This window comes from Gymnodraco acuticeps, unplaced genomic scaffold (assembly GCF_902827175.1).
Source record: "Gymnodraco acuticeps unplaced genomic scaffold, fGymAcu1.1, whole genome shotgun sequence".
Lineage (NCBI taxonomy): Eukaryota > Metazoa > Chordata > Actinopteri > Perciformes > Bathydraconidae > Gymnodraco > Gymnodraco acuticeps.
This window is the reverse complement of record NW_022989953.1, coordinates 625,871-645,527: the sequence shown is the minus strand read 5'-3', so window position 1 is coordinate 645,527 and position 19,657 is coordinate 625,871. Positions and strand designations below refer to the sequence as shown.

The following is a 19,657-nucleotide window of genomic DNA, read 5'->3' as shown; positions in this document are numbered from 1 at the left end:
AGTTCTTTGTTTCTTATTAGAGGTTAACAGTTTTATATCATGTAATAAATAGCCTAATAAATGCAAAAAAACTGTAGTTTTTGTCTGATATAACAATAAAAAACGATGAAATATGTTTTGCGGCTCCAGACAAAAAAATGTTTTGGAAAAAGGAGCAAAATGGCTCTTTTGGTCAAAAAGGTTGCAGACCCCTGGGCAAGGGGAACCAAAGGGAAGCGACACGACCAGAGTGGAATTGGTAACAATTATAAGTGGTTTTATGTACAACAGGAGATAACAAAGGCAGGCAATCAGCCTGAAACAAACCAAAAATGCCAAAACGGCTGTTCTAACCAGCAACAAAAGGAGAACTCCAAACGAGAGTTGTAAAGCTTATTCAGCGTACTAGGTAAAGGAGAAAACAAAACCTCACGTTAAACGTGGTACAAATGAAATGAGGAAGACTGCACACACACAGCTGTAGCTGGTCAACAAGTGCTAATTACCTGGGTCTAAGCTGATACACGTTACACTAATCCTAAATGCTGATCAACAGGAGCTAAACTACCTGGGTCTAAGCTAACACAATATCACACACAACCAGTGGCGGCGGGTCATTAGGGGCAGGTGGGGCACAGCCCCACCTAGTGTCAGAAGAAAGTATTACAAATAATGATTACAAAAAAATACAAATAAATAAAAAAACATATAAAATATATTTTAAGGTCATGTTTAATAATCTGATTCGTCTGTACATTTCTGTTTTAGTCTGTGTTCTTCTAATTAGTGTCTAGAGTGCCGTTTTGAGCTGTTTAGAGCCATGTGGGACAAAACCCGATCCTGCCCCTCCCTCTCACAGTCTAAGTGAACGGTGATTGTAAAAACTACACTGCGCATGCTCAGAGTATTTTTCTATTTAATGTGTGTGGCAAAAAAATAATGACCGTAGGGCCATAGTGCTCCCATCCCCACCATACGTCATCTCACATAATTCAGAATTGATTGGCTGTAAGTACTCACGTGTGCAGTGCTGCGAAACGTCACGTGTAGTTTGAAGAGGAGACGAGAGAGCAGCATATAGCTAACATCACCAGCGATTAAAAGAAGTAAAAAACTGAAAGAAAATGAATGAAGTTGACCATTTACTGGAGCACACATTTGAGACACTTAGTCTCGGAGAGAAACTGGAGGTAAAGCGCCTCGGTGCCCACCATCCACCGGATTTCCAAATGGTCCAGACTGCGGGCAAAGTTAAACGTGGGTTTAACGCTGAGTGGTTTGCTAAAAAGAAATGGCTAACGGCGAGCATCCAGAAGAATTCCCTCTTTTGATTTCCTGGCCTGCTTTTTGGTGAAGATCAAGGTACTTGGTCGAGGACAGGTTACAAGGACTTAAAGCATCTTTCGGAGAGGACAATGAAGCATGAGAGCAGCAACAGTCATTTGGAAAATGCCGTAAAATTGGGATTACTTGGAAGGGTGAATGTTGCAGCTCAGATTGACAGCGCCTACAGACGCGGCATTGATTCTCATAATAGGAAGGTGGAAGAAAACAGGTACGTGCTTGGTCGGATCATCACCTGTATTAAACTGTGTGGGAAATGTGAGACAGCACTGCGGGGCCACAACGAGTCGGCGGACTCTCTGAATCCAGGGATATTCAGGTCAATTTTCGAGACAATGTGTGAGGGCGATTCCAGGCTTCAACGGCACTACGAAGCTCAGCTTGTTTTCAAAGGGACATCAAGCACCATACAGAATGAACTCTTGGACTGCATGTATGATGTGTACAGGGAGGAAATAGCCAAGCAAGTGGACAACACATCATTTGTTGCCGTTCAGTCCGACGAGACAACCGATGTCTCCTGTAAATCGCAAATGGTGATTGTGCTGCGATACATTATGCCTGACCTCACAGTTACAGAGCGTTTTTTGGAGTTTGTGGAAGTAAAGGACAAAACTGGTGTAGGTCTCTCTAACAGCATCAAGGCTGTTCTGGAACCCCTGAAGCTGAAAGAAAAGCTAATCGCTCAGACCTATGACGGGGCGGCCGTCATGAGTGGTAACGTGCGCGGGGTACAGACGGTGATGAAGGAGACGTACCCAAACGCTCAGTTTGTTCACTGCTACGCCCACCAACTGAACCTGACCCTGCAGCAACTGTGTTCAGCAAGGATGAGCATCCTGAAGGTGTTTTTTGCAGATCTAACTGCTTTTTCCACTTTTTTCTCCGGTGCTCCAAAACGTGTTGCAGCTCTTGCAGAGGCAACACAGAGACGCATCCCACGGCCACCGGCTGTGAGATGGAACTTTAAAAGCAGAACTGTGAACGCGGTTTGGGAGACCCGAGATGCACTACTTCAGTGTATGAAGCATATACGCGCACAACCAGGATGGGATGCGGTCACCATAAGTGAGGCATACGGCCTGTCAAAGAAACTGCGGGACCGAGCATTTATGCAGCTCCTGGAGTTTTTTTCGTTGCTTATGCCAGAAGTGGATGTTCTATACAACACTCTGCAAAAACGAAGCATCGATGCACCTGGGATCAACAGCGCGCTCTGCCGTTTCAAGGAAAATGTTCAGAAAATGAGGCAGAAAACTGATGCATTGGCCGCCACTGCTCATGATGGAACAGACGAGCCAGGCCGACGAGTCAGCAGCACAGCGCCGGTGATGAAGGAGGCTTGTGACACAGTCATCTCACAGGTGGAACAGAGGTTCTCACAGAGTGACCATTTGATCGCTGCAAAGCTTGTTGACAGCTCATTCTTCCCACAGCATGTCCTGTCATTTCCTACACCTGAGCTTGACTGCGCCGTGAAACTGGCCTGCGTTGGGAAACAAGGAGAAGTTGAAGTCTGAGCTGACCACGCTCTACCGCCACAGTGAGCTTCACACTGGAAACACTGCCCTGTCTCTGTTGAAATCCATTCACGAGAACAACTTGGAGGAAACGTTTGCTGAGACTGTTATTTTGGTCAAAATAATAGTGACAACTCCGATGACGACATCCGAGTCAGAGAGGAACTTTTCCACCCTCAAAAGGATAAAGACTTTCACTCGCAACACCATGGGACAGCCGCGACTTAACGCATTGGCCATGCTTTCAATTGAAAGCCAGTTGATCCAGCAACTACAGGACTTCATCCCCAAAGTGATAGACACATTCTGTCAGAGGAAGGACCGCCGTGCCGCTTTTCTTTCAAGTGAGCCTTCAGCTTTGGTAAGTTCATTTATGTCATATATTTTGTTGATCTTCTGTGTTTTGCCTCTGCTGGATCGATTGATATTGTGACCTCGATGATGAGTGTCTGTGTTTTCCTTATATTTACAGTCTATGGTGTTTTAATGCTAAAGCATTACGGTTGTTGTTATTGTTAAGAATTACTTTGTGATGGTGACCTTTACTCCATGTATGAAGGTGCATTACTATGACATCCCCACGCTGTGTACGTAAATGTATGCGCTCACAGTGTTGCTCCTGTGGTCTTCAGTATGTAATTTGACACTCCCCCCTCTCTCTCTCCTCCCCCCCTCTCTCCTCCCCCCCTCTCTCTGTCCCCCCTCTCTCTCTCCTCCCTCTCTCTGTCCCCCCCCTCTCTCTCTCTCTCCCCCGACCTCTTTCTGCCCCCCCAGTTTTGTACACCTAGAAACGCCACTGCACACAACACACTACTTAGCACTCTGCTAGGCAGTCTAACTAAGTACAGAGGATTACAGGGTTTACGAACACAACAAATGATGTAACTAGAGGCGTCTGTCTTTCCACACAGAGCCTCCAGAATGATCTTCGTCCCCGTCCTTTGTACTCCTCCCCCGGATGACGTTCCGGAAGCGGGCGGGGATTGGATGACGTCACTCCAATCACCGTTTCAGACGTGGCGAGGGCGGGACAGCCAATTGTATCAGGAGAACTGCGCAGCTCATGCACACACACACACACACACACACACACACACACAGTTAATAGTCCCAGGAAGGCAGCGGCTGTAACAGCATCGAATATTTTTCAAGGCAAAGTTAAACCCACTGCAGCCTTGCACTTCCCCAGGAGAGATCGCTGTAACTGAAGCTTCGAGAAATAAACCTATTTCCGACACAATTGTCCAAGTGGTTCGATGCTTCATTCAAAGCTTCATTTTGCCATCACTAAGTACCACAACTTGGTATGTTCGATGGTCATTGCAAGTATTTACAGAAAAACTCAGACCAAATATGCAGAAACAGGTCATTTATTCACAAAAGACAGGGACACATCAGTGACAAAATCGAGGGCATTATCATACACTAATTTGAGTCCATTATGCACTCGTCTCTCACCCCACAAACACACAACCACACACACACTGCAAACGATACATTTATAATTCTTTCTACAGATTGTCTGGCAGTATGGTTAGCTGGTTTACGGCCCCATTCCTGAGGCTCTATCAATAACTTAACAATCACACAAAGAAATGTGTGCTATACAGCACAGATTAAACATTTACTATTATCAGAATCTATGTACATGTTGTGACACTGCAGTGAATTTACATTGAAATGTGATTCAGCTACATTTCCAAAAACATATATATATAATATATATATATACAATATTGTACAAAATAAACAATAAAAACATGATGATCATGTTAAAACCTGAAATACAGTTTCACTAGGTCTCTGCTGTTCAAACCAACTTGTGAAAACATCAGCAGAGCAAGCTACTCACACAACACAACACAAATGTAAATAACAACACAGATAAGGCAGATTGTTCTTTCAAATTCACAAAATAATCTGTGAACAGTCAGCGGACAACAACAGCAAAAACATTTGTATCAGAAAGACAAGATGTAGCAAGAAGTAAAAGAATAGCTACATTGAAATCTGTACTGTAAACTCAGAGAAGATTATGAAAATGTGCTTTAAGTCTGAAGAGGTGGGGAAGGCTTGCTCCTACGTTTGGTGATCTTATAATGACAAGAATACATATGAACACAGTGTGTGGAGGTTGATAAAAAACTAAAAAAGCAACTAATAGAGAAACAGGGTCGATGACATTTGACACAAAAGTCAAAATATAGCAGGCAACAAGTCTAAACTGTACACATTGTAGGTCAGAGAAGAATACAGTATTACCTTAATATTTTTGTCCCACACAACTCCCACTAGCAGATGAGGCTGACATCAAGACGTGACAGTTTTGTACATGTTCATTTACAACACTTCTCTCTCTCTTTATTACCGCCATTCTGTCAGTTTATGTCATATATTCCTCTATTTTTCCCTTTGAAGAGTCCCTATTTTGCTCATTTTTAGGTTGATGTTTGTATTTTGAGCCTCTACTGTGACATGTCTCCATGCTTTAATGTTCAAAAAGCTCTTTATTTTCATCACACTGCCTGTGCTGCAGCACCTCTTTTCACCCTCTGTCTGAAACCAGAGCTCATAAATGCATGATAGGGCCCCTTTAAAGCGATCTCTATTTCCATCACACCAATTTCCCCTCTCCTATTCAGGATTGTTATTCAGTTCTTGCTTTGTCCTTTAAATAATTATCACAACTTTTTTTCTTTCCTCTTCCCACCCTCGTTCCCTTCAGTTTCGCTCACACTCTCCTCTCCTTGGTCCATTGTGAGCATTTCCTCCGAATCGCCGTGGCACTGTGACGCAGAGCGAGGCATTGCAGAGTTGTTGTTGTTGTTGCAGCAACGGGAGGCAGAGCGAAATGTAGCAGAGCTAGTGGAGAGAGGTGACGGTGTGTCCTCGTCTCTGTCAGGGCCGGAGCTGCAGGAGGGAGATGGAGGAGGCAGGGAGGAGCAGACGGAGGGCTGGAGGAGAAGAGGTCAAGACAATTATTTGTTGTATAAAGATTTCTGAAAATGTGGATAACCATATGTAAATTAGGAATTCTCTTATGAAATATGTGTTAAAAGAAAAGAAAAAGAAAATTGATAGGAATGAAATTGAATAGTTAGATGTTTGGGAAGATTTCTGGCTCAGAGTAGGAGGAACAAAATTGAGACGGCCTTTGAAGATTTGTAAAATAAAAGTTTGTTACCACCATAACATTTTAAGTTTTCTAAAATATTTGGTTTGATATACAAAGAAGGCGTTATCTAATGCCCTCTTTTAGTCAATGCATCTACAGACGCAACATACATCTGCTTTTGGTTTCAGGTGTATGTTTACCTGTAATGAGACACTGGACTTGTTGGTCTTCTCTTTGACTTTAGCCAGAGCCCCTTTAAGTCCTGTGGATCTCTCTGCCATCTCCAGGGCTGCTCTCAGCAGTTTGGGGGTTTCCGGTCTTACAGGGGCTGCCGGGGCCTGAGGGGGACCTTTAGGCTCTTTGGGCTCAGGTTTCTTTCCCTTGGTAAGCATCTTCCTGTGATTGAGACAGCAACAGACATCAGTAATGGTGTGATACATGCAGACAAAGCAACAAAGCTCTTGGGTAACTCTACTTCTGAGGCCCCAGTATATCTACAGGACAGATACAAGGCAGTAGGCCAAGTATTTTTTTGTTGTGGTTTCAAGATAATGATAATTGCTGCTGTGTGGTGCACTGATGTTTAACCTGGCCTTCTTGCGGAGCAGTTTCTTGGACTCTGGGTAGTGCACCAGGATCTCATTCAGGTCTTTCTTGTCCAGGATGAAGAGGTTGGCAAATCCATGAGCGATAACATTTGCTGTGCGCCGGTTACCCCCACCCACTGCAAGCAAACTGCCAATCACAGAAACTATGGTTAAAAAGCGATATTGTTAACTTTGCCATAAGTCAGTTGGACCTTTTAACATAACATTTTATGAATTTCATCCAAAGGTTTTAGAACAAAAGTAAAAAAAATCACACTTCATGATCGTCAGAGATGGCAGCTTAGATAGGCAAGAACTGTACGTAATAATGATTTGATAAATGTCCTCACCTGATCTCCCCGAAGACTGATCCCGCTCTGAGAGTGACAAACACGGTCCTTCCATCCGGTCCCCCGACCACCTGCACCTCCCCCGCCTTTATGATGTACATCTCACGACCCACCTCCCCCTGAGCAATATAAAGAGAAGAAGAGGCAGATCATAAGAGGGACAGAGCAATACACATGGCAACAATGATAAGAAAAGTTGCCACATACACTTTCTACAAACAAATAAGTTTGCATTCTACCTTTTTGCAGACATAATCCCCAGGCAGGTAGACAACTGAGCGAAGGCTTTTCAGCATGTCGAAGATCATCTGTCTGTCACAACCCTGTCAAGATGGAGGACGAAAAGAGAGAAAGTAGTGATCTCTTGTGGCTGTCTTTATCACAAGTGTACTGGCTATGGAGTCATAACAGTGCCATAAATGGGTGAAAAAAGTATGTAAAATAAATAAAAATATATGCATAAATTGATAAAATATTAAATGTAGAAATATAAAAAAAAAAATGTAAAGAACAATTGTAAAGATTTATATTTTTAATAATTTACAAATTTATTTATTTATTTTGGCCGTTTTATGACTATATACAGCACAACTTGGTCTCACAGCAAGATTATAAACTAACTAAACCATGTCGGTCTTACTGAATCGTAGATTTAAGAATATACTGTATTGAGTACTGTATTCTTCTTATGTGTTTTTACCTGAAAAAGAGCGACTTTGCTGACGATGGAGTAGTTGACATCTATAGCGATGTCCAGACGCATTTTATCTGGCAGCTGAGTCAGCAGCTCCTGCTCATCTGGAGGGCAGATAATGAGAGGCACAGATTGACTGAAATGTGACGTGTATAAGAGATGAATGAAGGTGCACAGATCATGCTCTCCTTACCCAGCATGCCTTGTGATTGCCAGGTGTAGTTGTACCAGGTTTTGACACGGTTCTGCACGTCTTTGGGGATGCGATATGAGGACATGTATTTAATGGTGTTGTCCATACATGTGCGGTAGTAAGTCTGACCTGAAGTGGCTGCACCGACCACATCACGCATCTGACAAACATAACACCATTTTGCACAAAGAGGTTAATGGAATGCAATTGTGGCAAGTGTCTCTGTTTTTTTATACACACATAAGAATGCATAAGATCTAGAACTCCCCTTAATTTAAGGTGTAGAAAAATAATATCAATACAAAATGTAGAAAGATAGTACATAGAAAAACACTGCACTTAAAAGCAAAGTTAACTACATGCAAAACAGTACAGGGAAGAAGATTAAGTGTATCATTGTATTCGCTCTCGCAATGGAGTTTGTGTTTGCTTGAAAAATGTGTGAACGGCCTACCTGTCCAATCATGATTGAGAAGGCAAAGACTCCAACAAAGTAGTTGATGAGTTGAAAGACAATCTCGAACAGGGTGGTGGGGTCCGGCAGACCACCAATGGTGATCAGGGTCTTCACAGCAAAGTAGTAACAGCGAATGTAACTGAGCAGAGACAATGAGGGGAGGCATTACACAGAGACAGAGAAAAGATAATGTCTTCAAAATGATAACTTGATAAGATGTTAAATAAATGCCAACATATGGGACTAGAATAGACCAAGTGACTATATGTGACTGATTCAGGTAAAAACCATCCACATTTTCACATATGATTTGATTTCTGCAATCAATATTTAAAAGTTTTCAAATGTTTTGGAAATGTCCCAAAAACCTTCTGCAGCATGTGGAGCAGCTTGACAAGATGCTCGCCACCAGGGGCAGATGTTATGTAGCAGTACAGGGTTGTAGTTTATTGATTTGTTTGTGTCTCAATTACAATGTTTGTCACATTATTAAATAAAATTACATATACATATTTCTATGAATCATGGAATTCATTTACTACTATAGTCATTAAAAAAAGTAATGTGTGTGTGGTTCGTGTGTGAATGGGTTAATGGCACTGACCTGTTGCCTTTGCCGTTGTACACCCACTGTGTGGAGCCCAGCCCTGTGTAGGCAGAGCCCCAGTAGTACAGGCAGGCATTACAGTGGAGACAGTAGAGAAGGTAGGTGGTGGTGCGGATCACCCTGGGAGACAGAAAGCAAAGAATTTAAATAAACAGAATATCTCAAATCTGTTTGCTCATCTCAAAGAAGGAAGGAAGACACCGTGACAGCAACAGAGATATAGAGAGGATTCATTTAAGGGCAGTGAGATATGCTGCAGCTGACCTGTAGATGTAGGCTTTGGTCAAGATGGCCTCTAGACGCTCGTTGAACTCAAAGAAGGAGTTTATCTGGGGAGGAAAAACAATGGTTAGTTTCAAAATTGGCGTTCTAACAGTTGGAAAATTGATAACTGAATAATTGACTTCCTATTTTTCAAAGCGGATAAACAGAGCCCTGGAAGTTAACTTCTCCTTTGTATTGATGCCACACTGAAAATAGATGTGATATCCTCAGTGTCCGCTGTTTGTAGCGTAGTGCATTTATGTGAAAGGATTCTTGGTGGTTTATTAAAGCAGTAATAAAGCTCACCTTCAGTAACCGGGGTAAACGAAGCAGAGGGTTGATGCCAGTTTTAAAATAGAAGATCTCCAGGGGAACAAGGCTGGCTAAGTCAAACTGAAAAATAGAAATGTAGCACCTAATTAAATAAATGAAGTAAAGCAAAAAACACTTCAAATGTTACTTTATTTCAACTCAAGTAACTTACCTTGAAGCGTTTGGTTTTCATGTAATTCTTTCTCATCTCTTTTTTGTCACACTGTAGTAAAAAAACAGATTGCAGGTATGAATAATACTCAAACGTTGTATTTCCTTTAAAAACAAAGCTTAGCTATGTGTTCTTTTTTTTTGTTCACAATAAAACAATGTTTCCTAGGGCTTGGCAATTAATCAAATTGTATTTTCAATTACTATTGTGCCTTTCAACAGTTATGACATTAAGATGACTGTTTTGAAACAATATATTTTCAAGCTGATTTTCGGTTGAATTCAGTTTAAAGTGAAATAATTTGTTAAAAAGATTTTTTTTTTTTTAAAGTTGCATTAAGGCATGATGTTTCCGAAGACAATCAGCAATTGTGTGAAATAAAATGTTATCATGTTCCCAGTGTCCCCCTCACCACTATGTCTCCTCCACGGACGAACTGCAGGCGCGGCTGGAAGATGGTCATGTCCAGGATATAGATGAGGTCACACAGGTAGTCGGTCAGCAGCCAGTAGTAAATGTTGTCGGGGGTCTGGTAGGGGAAGGCCCAGCGCACCGGGATGAACCAAGCGTTCCAGTTCCACGCAAAAGAGACCAAAAACATCCACAGCACGTACATCAAGTCTGAGGAGAGAGGCAGAGGAACAAGGGAGGGAGGGAGATGGGTCTAAGGAGAGACTGAAATCAACCAGCACTCATATGATATGCCAGTAACTACAGAGTGATGGAAAAAGAGCATGAATATGAATGTACAGTAGTTTGAAGCTTAATTTATAACGTTAACCATTTAAATTCTTAATCGATATATATATATTGTATTTATTTCCTGGGTTTTTCTGCACAGTTGCAGATCAAGATGATGCTACGCTGAAGCTATTTATACTTATGCTATCTGTTGAAATAGAGGTGGCTTGTGTAGGATATTTTAATACTGTGATGGAAAGATTTCCAGAAACTTTAGACTGTGTTAATTACAAAAATAAGGAATTTGGTACAGCCGTAAAAGCAAGCAGGATAGGATCTGTGATAAAAAGCAACATGTGGATTATACAGAACTTCGTTGTATGCCAAAGTAGAACAATTGGTTGTGGAGAATGAACTAGCTCCTTAAGTCCTTACGAATGAAGGGAAAGAGGGAAGATGAAGGGGTGAATGACAGAGGATGAGAAGACAGGTGCATGTAACTGGACAGTACTGTAGATTCATCTTTACCCAAACCCCACAGTGCTAAACCATTGCACTCTGGTTGCATATAAACACACTTAAAACACTTTAGTTCTTTAATAATGAGCAGTAAACCGCTCAATTCATTTCAATAAATGTCAGAACTTTGAAAAGTGTTAGTCTGTGAGTTGGGTAAAGGAGCTTCTAGTGTAGAGCAGGGTGGTGTTCGGGCAGCGGGGGGGAGATTCGGCTGGGTTCTCACTGGTGAAAGGGTCGATGCTGGCAGGGAAGCGGTAGTGCACACAAGCGAGTATCCACCGAGGAGCTTTCACCTTGCAGCAGCGGCCAGACTGCTGCTCCTCCACTCCACTCTCCACTCCTCCTCCTCCTCCTCCTCCTCCTGAGGGGCCTGCCTCTTCCTCCTTCTCTCCTCCGACCACAGGCTGAGCAGTCGAAGTCTGAGGAGGAGCTGAGGAGAGGTGAGAGGGAGAAAGTCAGAAGAACTCGTAAGAGAGATAATAATATATGATCTGGAACATTCGTATTTTCTCAAAAAGGTTTCAGAATGAAGGAACTGTAACTACTTCTTTTACGCTACATGGACCAGATGGACCACCATTTTTTTGTTCTTGATCAACAAATATCTTACCAGTCAATTTGAATGAACGTATCAAAGGTATCATATATGAATATGAATGACACCTCTTTTTTGGAGCTATGTACACATTATAGGTGCCTGCCTCACAGCTCCTAAAAGAATGATAGCTTAAGCTGGAAACTACCACTTCCACAGCTTAACATTACATTTTGCCAAAAGACAAAATATTATCTGTGAGTCAAAGTGACTGTAGAACATATATTTAAAAAGCGTCTTATTATAAAGCTTTGTAGCTTACTGTCTTTCTCATGGTTTTTCTTTTTTGAAACCGTTAAACACTTCCTAAAGTGACTCTTACTTTGCCTAATGTTATGAACTTATGGTGCTTCCACCCTCATTTTTATTGAAACGATTAATACTCAGGAACTTGTAAAGATGTAGTGTGCACACTTCCCTTTTTCAACTGTAAACTGCTGATTTTGTCTCACAACCATCCAAATGTAGACCTGCGCAACTTCTTTATTACTAAAAGTGTGTACTGTTGTATATTGAGGATACACATGGCCAGCAGCCGGAAACAGGCTGGACAAAAAAATATATGTGAGATAATGAACAACTATTTATTTGTTTAATGTTACCTTGATCTCTTTAAAAAAGCTCCATGTGACAGGCAATTGTCCAGCTAGTATGAGACTATGTATATTTTATAATATAAATGTACATAATCAATCTCCAACATTTGGTTTTTATGAAAGTTGTGCATTTAGGAAGCCCATTGTGAAACAAATCAATCATATAACTATATCACACCATCAGAAAGACTGCATGTTAAAATGATTTTAAATGTAGTTATAGAAATGTTAATCTCTTATCCCTTACATTTTGATTAATAAAAAAAAAACGACATTTTGTTTGCAAATGTTGCATTGTTTGTTTCATATAGGGAAAATATATTTAAAAGTGTGCTAAAAAGGTGTAAATAAAGAAATCATGGGTTACCTACACTCCCTATAGTCTCAGAAACATTTGTGTGTAAGGATGCAAGGTTTTGAGCTGTACTGAAATCAGCCGAGGGTTACTAAAGGTGAAAGAGAGAAGCGGGCAGGGACTCACAGGGGTCGATGCTGTCTTCATCAGAGCTGTCCAGGTCTATGAGTTTCTCCTTCGCCTTCTCCGTTCTGTCTTTAAACATCCGGACCAGCTCCTGGAGACGCTCGTTCACCACCGTACTGGTCTGACTGGCTGACGATGCTGGCCGCTCTCTCATTCTGAGGAAAAAACAGATGAATACACTTGCATTGTTGTCCATTCAACACTGCATGTCAGCACTTTATTTAAAAACTCAAAACGTCAGTTAGTAGTAAGCAGTGCAGGGCCGGCCCTCGGCATAGGCAGTATAAGCGAATGCTAAGGGCGCATCAACCCATCGGGGGCGCCGAAAATTGGGGAGAAAAAAAAAAAAAAAGTTAGATATTAAAAAAATATATTTTTTGAGATTTCATAACAACACAATTTCCCGATTTTGGATCAACAAAGTACATCTTATTATCTTACACTAACTACGCCTATATTGCGTACAGCGCCCACAAACGGGAAACAGGCGCACCCCCCCCCCCAAATCAAGTTGAACTGCCCCAATAAAAACCAGAGGTTTATGTGAAATTGTTCTTTTTTTTAAATAATGGTTTTAGTGTGCAATTATAGGTTTTAATTTTGTATTTGTGTTAAGCTTTAGAGAGCTCTCTCCTGAAAGACTGAGAGGCTCTGATAACCTCAGCTCAGTGAGGTAAAGGCACACCTTTATATGATCATTATAGTTATAAAAAATAAGAGAATATATGACAAACAGGTATAAAATACTATGACAGTAAAAAAAATGTGTGTGTGTGTGTGCAACACGTTCTCACTCGTTTCCATTCATGTCAATTGCAGATACATGTTTAGTCTTCTCAAGCACCAACTATCAAATATCTCTCCTGATTGTTGGCACTTGACAATCACCTTACCTGAATTTTACTCAGGTGTAACTAAAGTCTGATTTAAGGGTTGTTTATATTTCACATAATTAATCAGAATCTGCAAAGTAACTCAAATAAATGCAGTGGAGTAAAAATACCAGGTTAACCTCTGAATTGTAGTGGAGTAGAATTACAAAGTAACAATGAGCTGTCATGTGGGTATATATTAATGGTATATATTAATGCTGCGCATTATGGACAGCGATTTTCACCCATTTATTAATGATATGTTTTACATTTGATAACACCGATGTGTTTAATACTGGCAACTTCTAATTGTGGGAAAAACGAAAACGTTCAGTAGAGACGTCCCATAGAACATTTTGTGAAACACAATAGTGTAGTGTGTGTAGTGTGTAGTTCTGGGGGGGCGTTCGATTCCAGTTTTGGATAGTCTGGCGTGGTTTCGTTCCATTTCAAACAGCTGTTTGACGCTCGGCGTAACCTTGGCGCACTGCCACTCCAACATCCAATCCCAGACCTTGAAGATTAATCACGGGGACTGTAGTCCGAAACGATAGCTGGGGATTATGGGTAGTGTAGTGTCTTCGGCCATCCTAATCTAAAAAATGTTGACAATCGCAATGATGCTCGAAATGTCCCTTATAGGCCTACGTCTGTTTCCGGTTATTTTTATTTTTGAAATTCAGTTCCTGACGGACGCCAAAAAAGCCCGAGATTATGAAATTAAACCAATAAATAAAAGCAAGGATAATTGTATGTTATTGGTGAGTAAATAACAGTGTGTTATTTTGAAAAGAATAACAAATTAGAAGGAAAAAAAGATTGAAAAAATACAGATTTCAGTATCCTGAGGCTCTGAGCTCCATTTATTTTCCTCACAGACGACAACACTAAAGGTCTAAAATAAAGACCTAAATGAATATTTGGGATGTTCTTGCCTTTAGATTCTCCCAATAAATCCAAGTACAGAGGGTGACTTTGCTGTGAAAAAACACATTTCCACCAAAAAAAACGTTAGCAACCATGAATGTGTACACATTCATGTAGTAATCTTCGTCATAACTAGCAAACTAAACATCATGTACAGCACAAATAATCAGAAATAAAAACTCATATTACTCGCATAAAATGACATCAAAACGCATTTTAATGGCCAAATGAATCTTAAAATAGGCATTTTCCACCGAGAATAACACGAGGGTCGGCCATTGTTGTTGATCACGTGGTCTGGGAGCTGTTGCAGTGTCCATAGCAACCACCCTAGCAACCATGAATGTGTACACATTCATGAAGTGATCTTCGTCATAACTAGCACATAACTAAACATAACATAGCACATAACTAAACATCATGTACATCCAGAGGCGCGGGAAGGTATTTTGAGTGGGGGTGCTGAGGTGCTGGACTCCAGTGAACACTATTACGGGCACTATAGAGCACGCACAAAAGCACTCCCCACACGCAAACACACAGTACACCCGCGACTGTTACAATGAAGGCTCGATAATCAGCTCACGGCATATAGGCAGGGGTAAAGTGCTATTTTTTACGAGTGGGGAGCGGACCTGACCTCCTCTAGGGAGGTCCGGAGGGATGCTCCCCCCGGGAAGATTTTTTTAAATATTGAAGTTAAAAGCATCAATCTGGTGCACTATGGATACATCTCTCAACACCCAGATGAAACACAACTGTAAGCAGATGTTCTTTTTCTTTATGGATATTTTACAAATCACTCCTCTTTCAAACTGTATTCTTGTTTTACTGCCATATAGTATTTCATAACTGTTTTTCCTTTATTCTCTTATTTGTTTTATAACTATAATGATCATATGAAGGTGTGCCGCGGAAATAATCTTTTGAATAATTTGTGACCAAAACCGTTTGAGACCCACTGAGATAACTTAGACTAAAGTGAACTATCTAAACACTCAGAGAGTCCTTTAGCTCACCTGAGCCTCTCAGTCTGAGAGGAGAGCTCTCCTCCAGCTTGTTGAACCAACAGCTCCGTATGTCCGTTAGTGCAGCTGGCTAACCCAGATGCTAACAACACGGTCCCTGCTGCTGGCACCGGTCCCTCTCTCTCTCTCTCCCTCTCTCACACACACTAAATGCGCTATTTCCGCACACACACAGAGCCGAGCTTGAATGACACAAGCACACTTTTATTTCCATGCTACTCTCTGATTGGTCTGGTGTCCTTGCCTTGCATTCACTGAACACGGGAAATTACAGTTCTATTGATTGATTGATTGAAAAGTGTATTAACAGCTTGTATATTGGATACAGTACAGTACAGCTCAAAACATACAATTGTTAAGGGGATGCAGACCAGAGAAATACTTTCGTCTTGTTTACATCAGGGTCCCCCATTTCCAATTCATCATATCATTTAAGACATATAAGACATATTTGACATACAGATGGCTTATTTACAATTTACATACAGGTGGGGTTTTTTACATACAGATTGCTTGTTTACAATTTTCATTTTAGATTTCGTTCTAATACATCCTAACCGGACATTTAAGACATACCAAGTCTACAGATATACAGTTAGTAACAGAGTCTAAAATGCGAGTATATACATAGATGGGGGGGGGGGGGAAGCTGTCCATTGAACGACAGGTTGAGATTTGTACCATTACCGGGGCCAGTTTTGCAATGCTCTCCCCCGAAGGTGCTCTTTAAGAGAGGTTTTGAAGGTAAGTATAGTTTTACTTTCCTTTACAGTTGTGGGAAGAGCGTTCCACCTTGATGTGGCATAATTGCGAAACGTGTATTCCCCCTTTTTTGTGCCAAATCTGGGTTTCACATGATTTGTGGAGCTCCCTCTGGTGTTATGATCATGGTATTCCTTGACCTTTGGGAAGAATTTTGACATGTACATGGGTACCATAGAGGTGTAGTGGATCTTGTAGACCAGGCCCATTGCAAGTAGCTGTACTCTGTCGTCTACTCTAAGCCATCCTAGGTTGTCAAAGTGGGCAGAGGTGAGGTGGGTTCTAGATGAAAGGTCAAGCAGTAGTCTGACCAGTTTATTTTGCGATGTTTGAAGTTTTATTTTTAGCGCCTTGGAGGTGCTATGGTACCATGACGTGCAAGCATAGTCATAGTACCCTTGAATGAGTGCTCCTGCCAGAGTTTTCAGGGTGTTTTTGTTTACCAGAGAGGAGATCCGGTATAGGAATCTAGTTCTTTGATTGACTTTTTTATTACATTGGATGCCTCAAGAATAGATCCTAGGTATGTAATTTCCTTCTTACTTGTGACAATAATGTCGCCCACTGCAACTGAGAAGTCGTCGGATTTGCTGAGATTATGTTTCGAACCGAAGAGAATGGACTCTGTTTTACCCAGGTGTAATGATAATTTATTATCGGCGAGCCAGGTGCAGATTCTGCCGAGCTCGGAGCTGAGGGTTTTTTCAACCTGCAACCTGTTCCTGCCAGAGACCAGCAGGGCTGAGTCATCCGCGAACAGGAACAAGTTGCAGTCACATGCTGATGACATGTCATTTACATAAATTAGGAACAGTAACGGACCTAATATGCTTCCTTGTGGAATACCACAGCTCACTGGGAGGGGGGGGGGACAGAGTACCGTTTACCTCCAGCATCTGTTCTCTCCCCTCCAGGTAGGATTGCATCCAGCTCACCGATAGTTTATCAAAACCAATTGCTTTTAGTCCTCTCTATAGTGTCTTGATGAGGTTCACGTAAAGCACGGTTAATGTATTATATTATTGAGGTAGAATTGTCCGGGGCTACAGAAACAACATTCGGGGTAGGCCAAAATATTATTTTACCAACAATGTGGAATTTATTGGCTACATATTACACAGATTATGCACAGCGGGAGCAGCAATAACCGTCAAATAATAATTCAGACAGGGGAGCTCCGCACCCCCTGCCTGCCGCTAGGGGGTGCTGCAGCGCCCTCAGCACCCCCTTCCCGCGCCCATGTGTACATCTACTGCACAAATAATCAGAAATAACAACTCATATTAATCGCATAAAATGACATCAAAACGCATTTTAATGGCCAAATGAATCTTAAAATAGGCATTTTCCACCGAGAATAACACGAAGGTCGGCCATTGTTGTTGATCACGTGGTCTATGAAGGTCTATGGGTTGCCCTGCCCGTAGAAGCCTGACGGTCAAGGGGTCCGCTGTCGCTAATGAAGGTCTATGGGACGCCCTGCCCGTAGAAGCCTGACTTCCAAGGGGTACCCTGTACGTAATAGAGTGACGGGGAGGGGCCCTGACCGTCCGTCAATATGTGACGGGATGGGAGTGAGGACGTGTGTGTGTGTGTGTGTGTGTGTGTGTGTGTGTGTGTGTGTGTGTGTGTGTGTGTGTGTGTGTGTGTGTGTGTGTGTGTGTGTGTGTGTGTGTGTGTGTGTGTGTGTGTGTGTGTGTGTGTGTGTGTGTGTGTGTGTGTGTGTGTGTGTGTGTGTGTGTGTGTGTGTGTGTGTGCAAAACGCTCACATGTCTTCTGAGCTGTGCAGGCTGGACTGGCTGGGCCAGGCTCTGACGTGGGTGCTTCCTTCTTCATCATCATCTTCACTTTGAGAGTGAAGGGTCCTACTGTTACATTTACAGGAGTATTTTAGTTAAATCATTGTTTCAAATTCTCAGAATATAATTCAATGTAATGTGGCTCTACTGTACATCATGTATGATAGTATTTGTAAATGATTTTACATTATTACAAATACGCTTGATTTCTGACTATTATGCTTACTGTTTACTTTCTTACTGCTATTTATGATTTATTAATGAATTTGCACTGAAAGTACTGATTAAATGAGCAGATGACACATTTGAATGGGTGAATGAATAAAGATGGATAAATGATCGACTGGACAGCATGTGTAAATAAAACAATACATGGACTCTAGATAAGTTAAAACAGTGTTTAACAAGGGTTAATATCTTACATCTTAGTCCATATACTCCTACGACTCCTCCCACTGCTGATACGGAAGATGAGAGCAGGGTAGAGAAAGGGGAAATGTTAAGAAACAGGGATGGTTGGGGGGGGGGGGTTGTGAGAGGCATAGCAAGTGGATGACAAGTGAAGGTATCATCTACAGTACTGCATGGACGGATATGAGTAAATGGGCCTCTCGATACCCAAACTCTTTGAGATGGGATCTTTTTGCATCTCTGCAGTCATTCGGTGTCTCTTTGTAGTCATTATTATGACTAATAATGATATCAAATGTAGTTGTTTGTGTATATTTGTTGTAATTGATCCGCTGTTTGTGAGTGTTTTGTGCAAAAGTGAACAGAACATCACAAGAGAAACAAACAATAATAGTTTCACATGACAGACTGTGCTGGTCTCATGGTGTGTGACCTTTTGTCAACTAGAACTGTTGTTGATGTGCAGAATAGATTTCACAACCTTGGAACCAAATAAAGGCCTTTCAGATGTTCTGAAGCACACACATGTCGTTTCTGCAGGACACTGATGTACAGACTGTAGCAGACAGTAGGGGGCAGTAGATCCTCCTCAAACACACAAAACAGTTTAAGACTAACAAGATAGTTACTTACTCTTTGTCTCCTTTGCTGTGGATCAGAAGCATGAGGGGAGGGAAACATATTATAATGCATGTACTTGTTTATATCCAAAATCAGCCTTTCAAAATGATAGGCATATGATATTAATATGTGAACATGTGTAAGTTAAAACCAGATTTCTCACCTTTGGCGACATCCTGAAGGGGTCACAGGGACAGTGAGGGTTGTGATTTTGGGGTCCTGGGGGCCGAGGATTTGGGGGATATAGCTCTGACCCTCCCCACCTCCTCCTTCACCTCCTCTCTCATGGTCGGAGTCGACATCTTCTACATTGACAGCTGGCCGAAGGCTGAGGCTAGAGCTTTCTGGAGAGGTTTAAAGACAAAACTTGTTTGTTGTTGATTAGTGAACGGCATGTGTATTTGGGCTAATCAGGTCAACGTTAGAGAGGCAGATTTTCCTGGATCTAAATAGGCCTGACTCAAAAGGATCTACCTGAGAACCAGGCCATGTATAACAGTCCTGGAGGCCGAGAGGACTAGCTTACTCACCTGGTAAGACATTGAGTCTGGCTAATCAGGCTCATGGCACACTGGCACAATTGTGTCTTCTTCAATAAATATAAAAAAAAGTGTCAACATGCTGCCTTCTCTTGTACATTTACAGTTTGTTACAAACTTTAACAAGAAATGGAGGGCAGCCATGATGTATATTTAAAAAATGTGTACTCCTCTGTCGACATAATGGAATAGTTTCTTAGCACTTATCTTTAAAGCTACAGTAATAATGATT

General features: G+C 41.6%; 1 protein-coding gene across 1 annotated transcript in view; it reads right to left on the bottom strand.

Annotated features, from left to right (window-relative positions):
* Positions 1-4,197: 4,197 nt before the first annotated feature.
* Positions 4,198-19,657, bottom strand: part of LOC117542820 (cyclic nucleotide-gated cation channel beta-1-like) — a 30,111-nt gene continuing 14,651 nt past the window's right edge. Inside the window, exons 20-38 of the mRNA XM_034210673.1 lie at positions 19,050-19,230; positions 18,899-18,913; positions 18,277-18,312; positions 17,825-17,923; positions 12,467-12,621; positions 11,018-11,224; positions 10,007-10,215; positions 9,595-9,645; positions 9,417-9,503; positions 9,111-9,175; positions 8,844-8,966; positions 8,237-8,378; positions 7,783-7,942; positions 7,596-7,693; positions 7,135-7,218; positions 6,896-7,014; positions 6,547-6,693; positions 6,159-6,354; positions 4,198-5,797 (exon numbers count right to left, since the gene is read on the bottom strand). Of these exons, the coding sequence (XP_034066564.1) occupies positions 5,525-5,797; positions 6,159-6,354; positions 6,547-6,693; positions 6,896-7,014; positions 7,135-7,218; positions 7,596-7,693; positions 7,783-7,942; positions 8,237-8,378; positions 8,844-8,966; positions 9,111-9,175; positions 9,417-9,503; positions 9,595-9,645; positions 10,007-10,215; positions 11,018-11,224; positions 12,467-12,621; positions 17,825-17,923; positions 18,277-18,312; positions 18,899-18,913; positions 19,050-19,230 (2,447 nt within the window). The 3' untranslated portion in view covers positions 4,198-5,524. The remainder of the gene's footprint in view (positions 5,798-6,158; positions 6,355-6,546; positions 6,694-6,895; positions 7,015-7,134; positions 7,219-7,595; positions 7,694-7,782; positions 7,943-8,236; positions 8,379-8,843; positions 8,967-9,110; positions 9,176-9,416; positions 9,504-9,594; positions 9,646-10,006; positions 10,216-11,017; positions 11,225-12,466; positions 12,622-17,824; positions 17,924-18,276; positions 18,313-18,898; positions 18,914-19,049; positions 19,231-19,657) is intronic.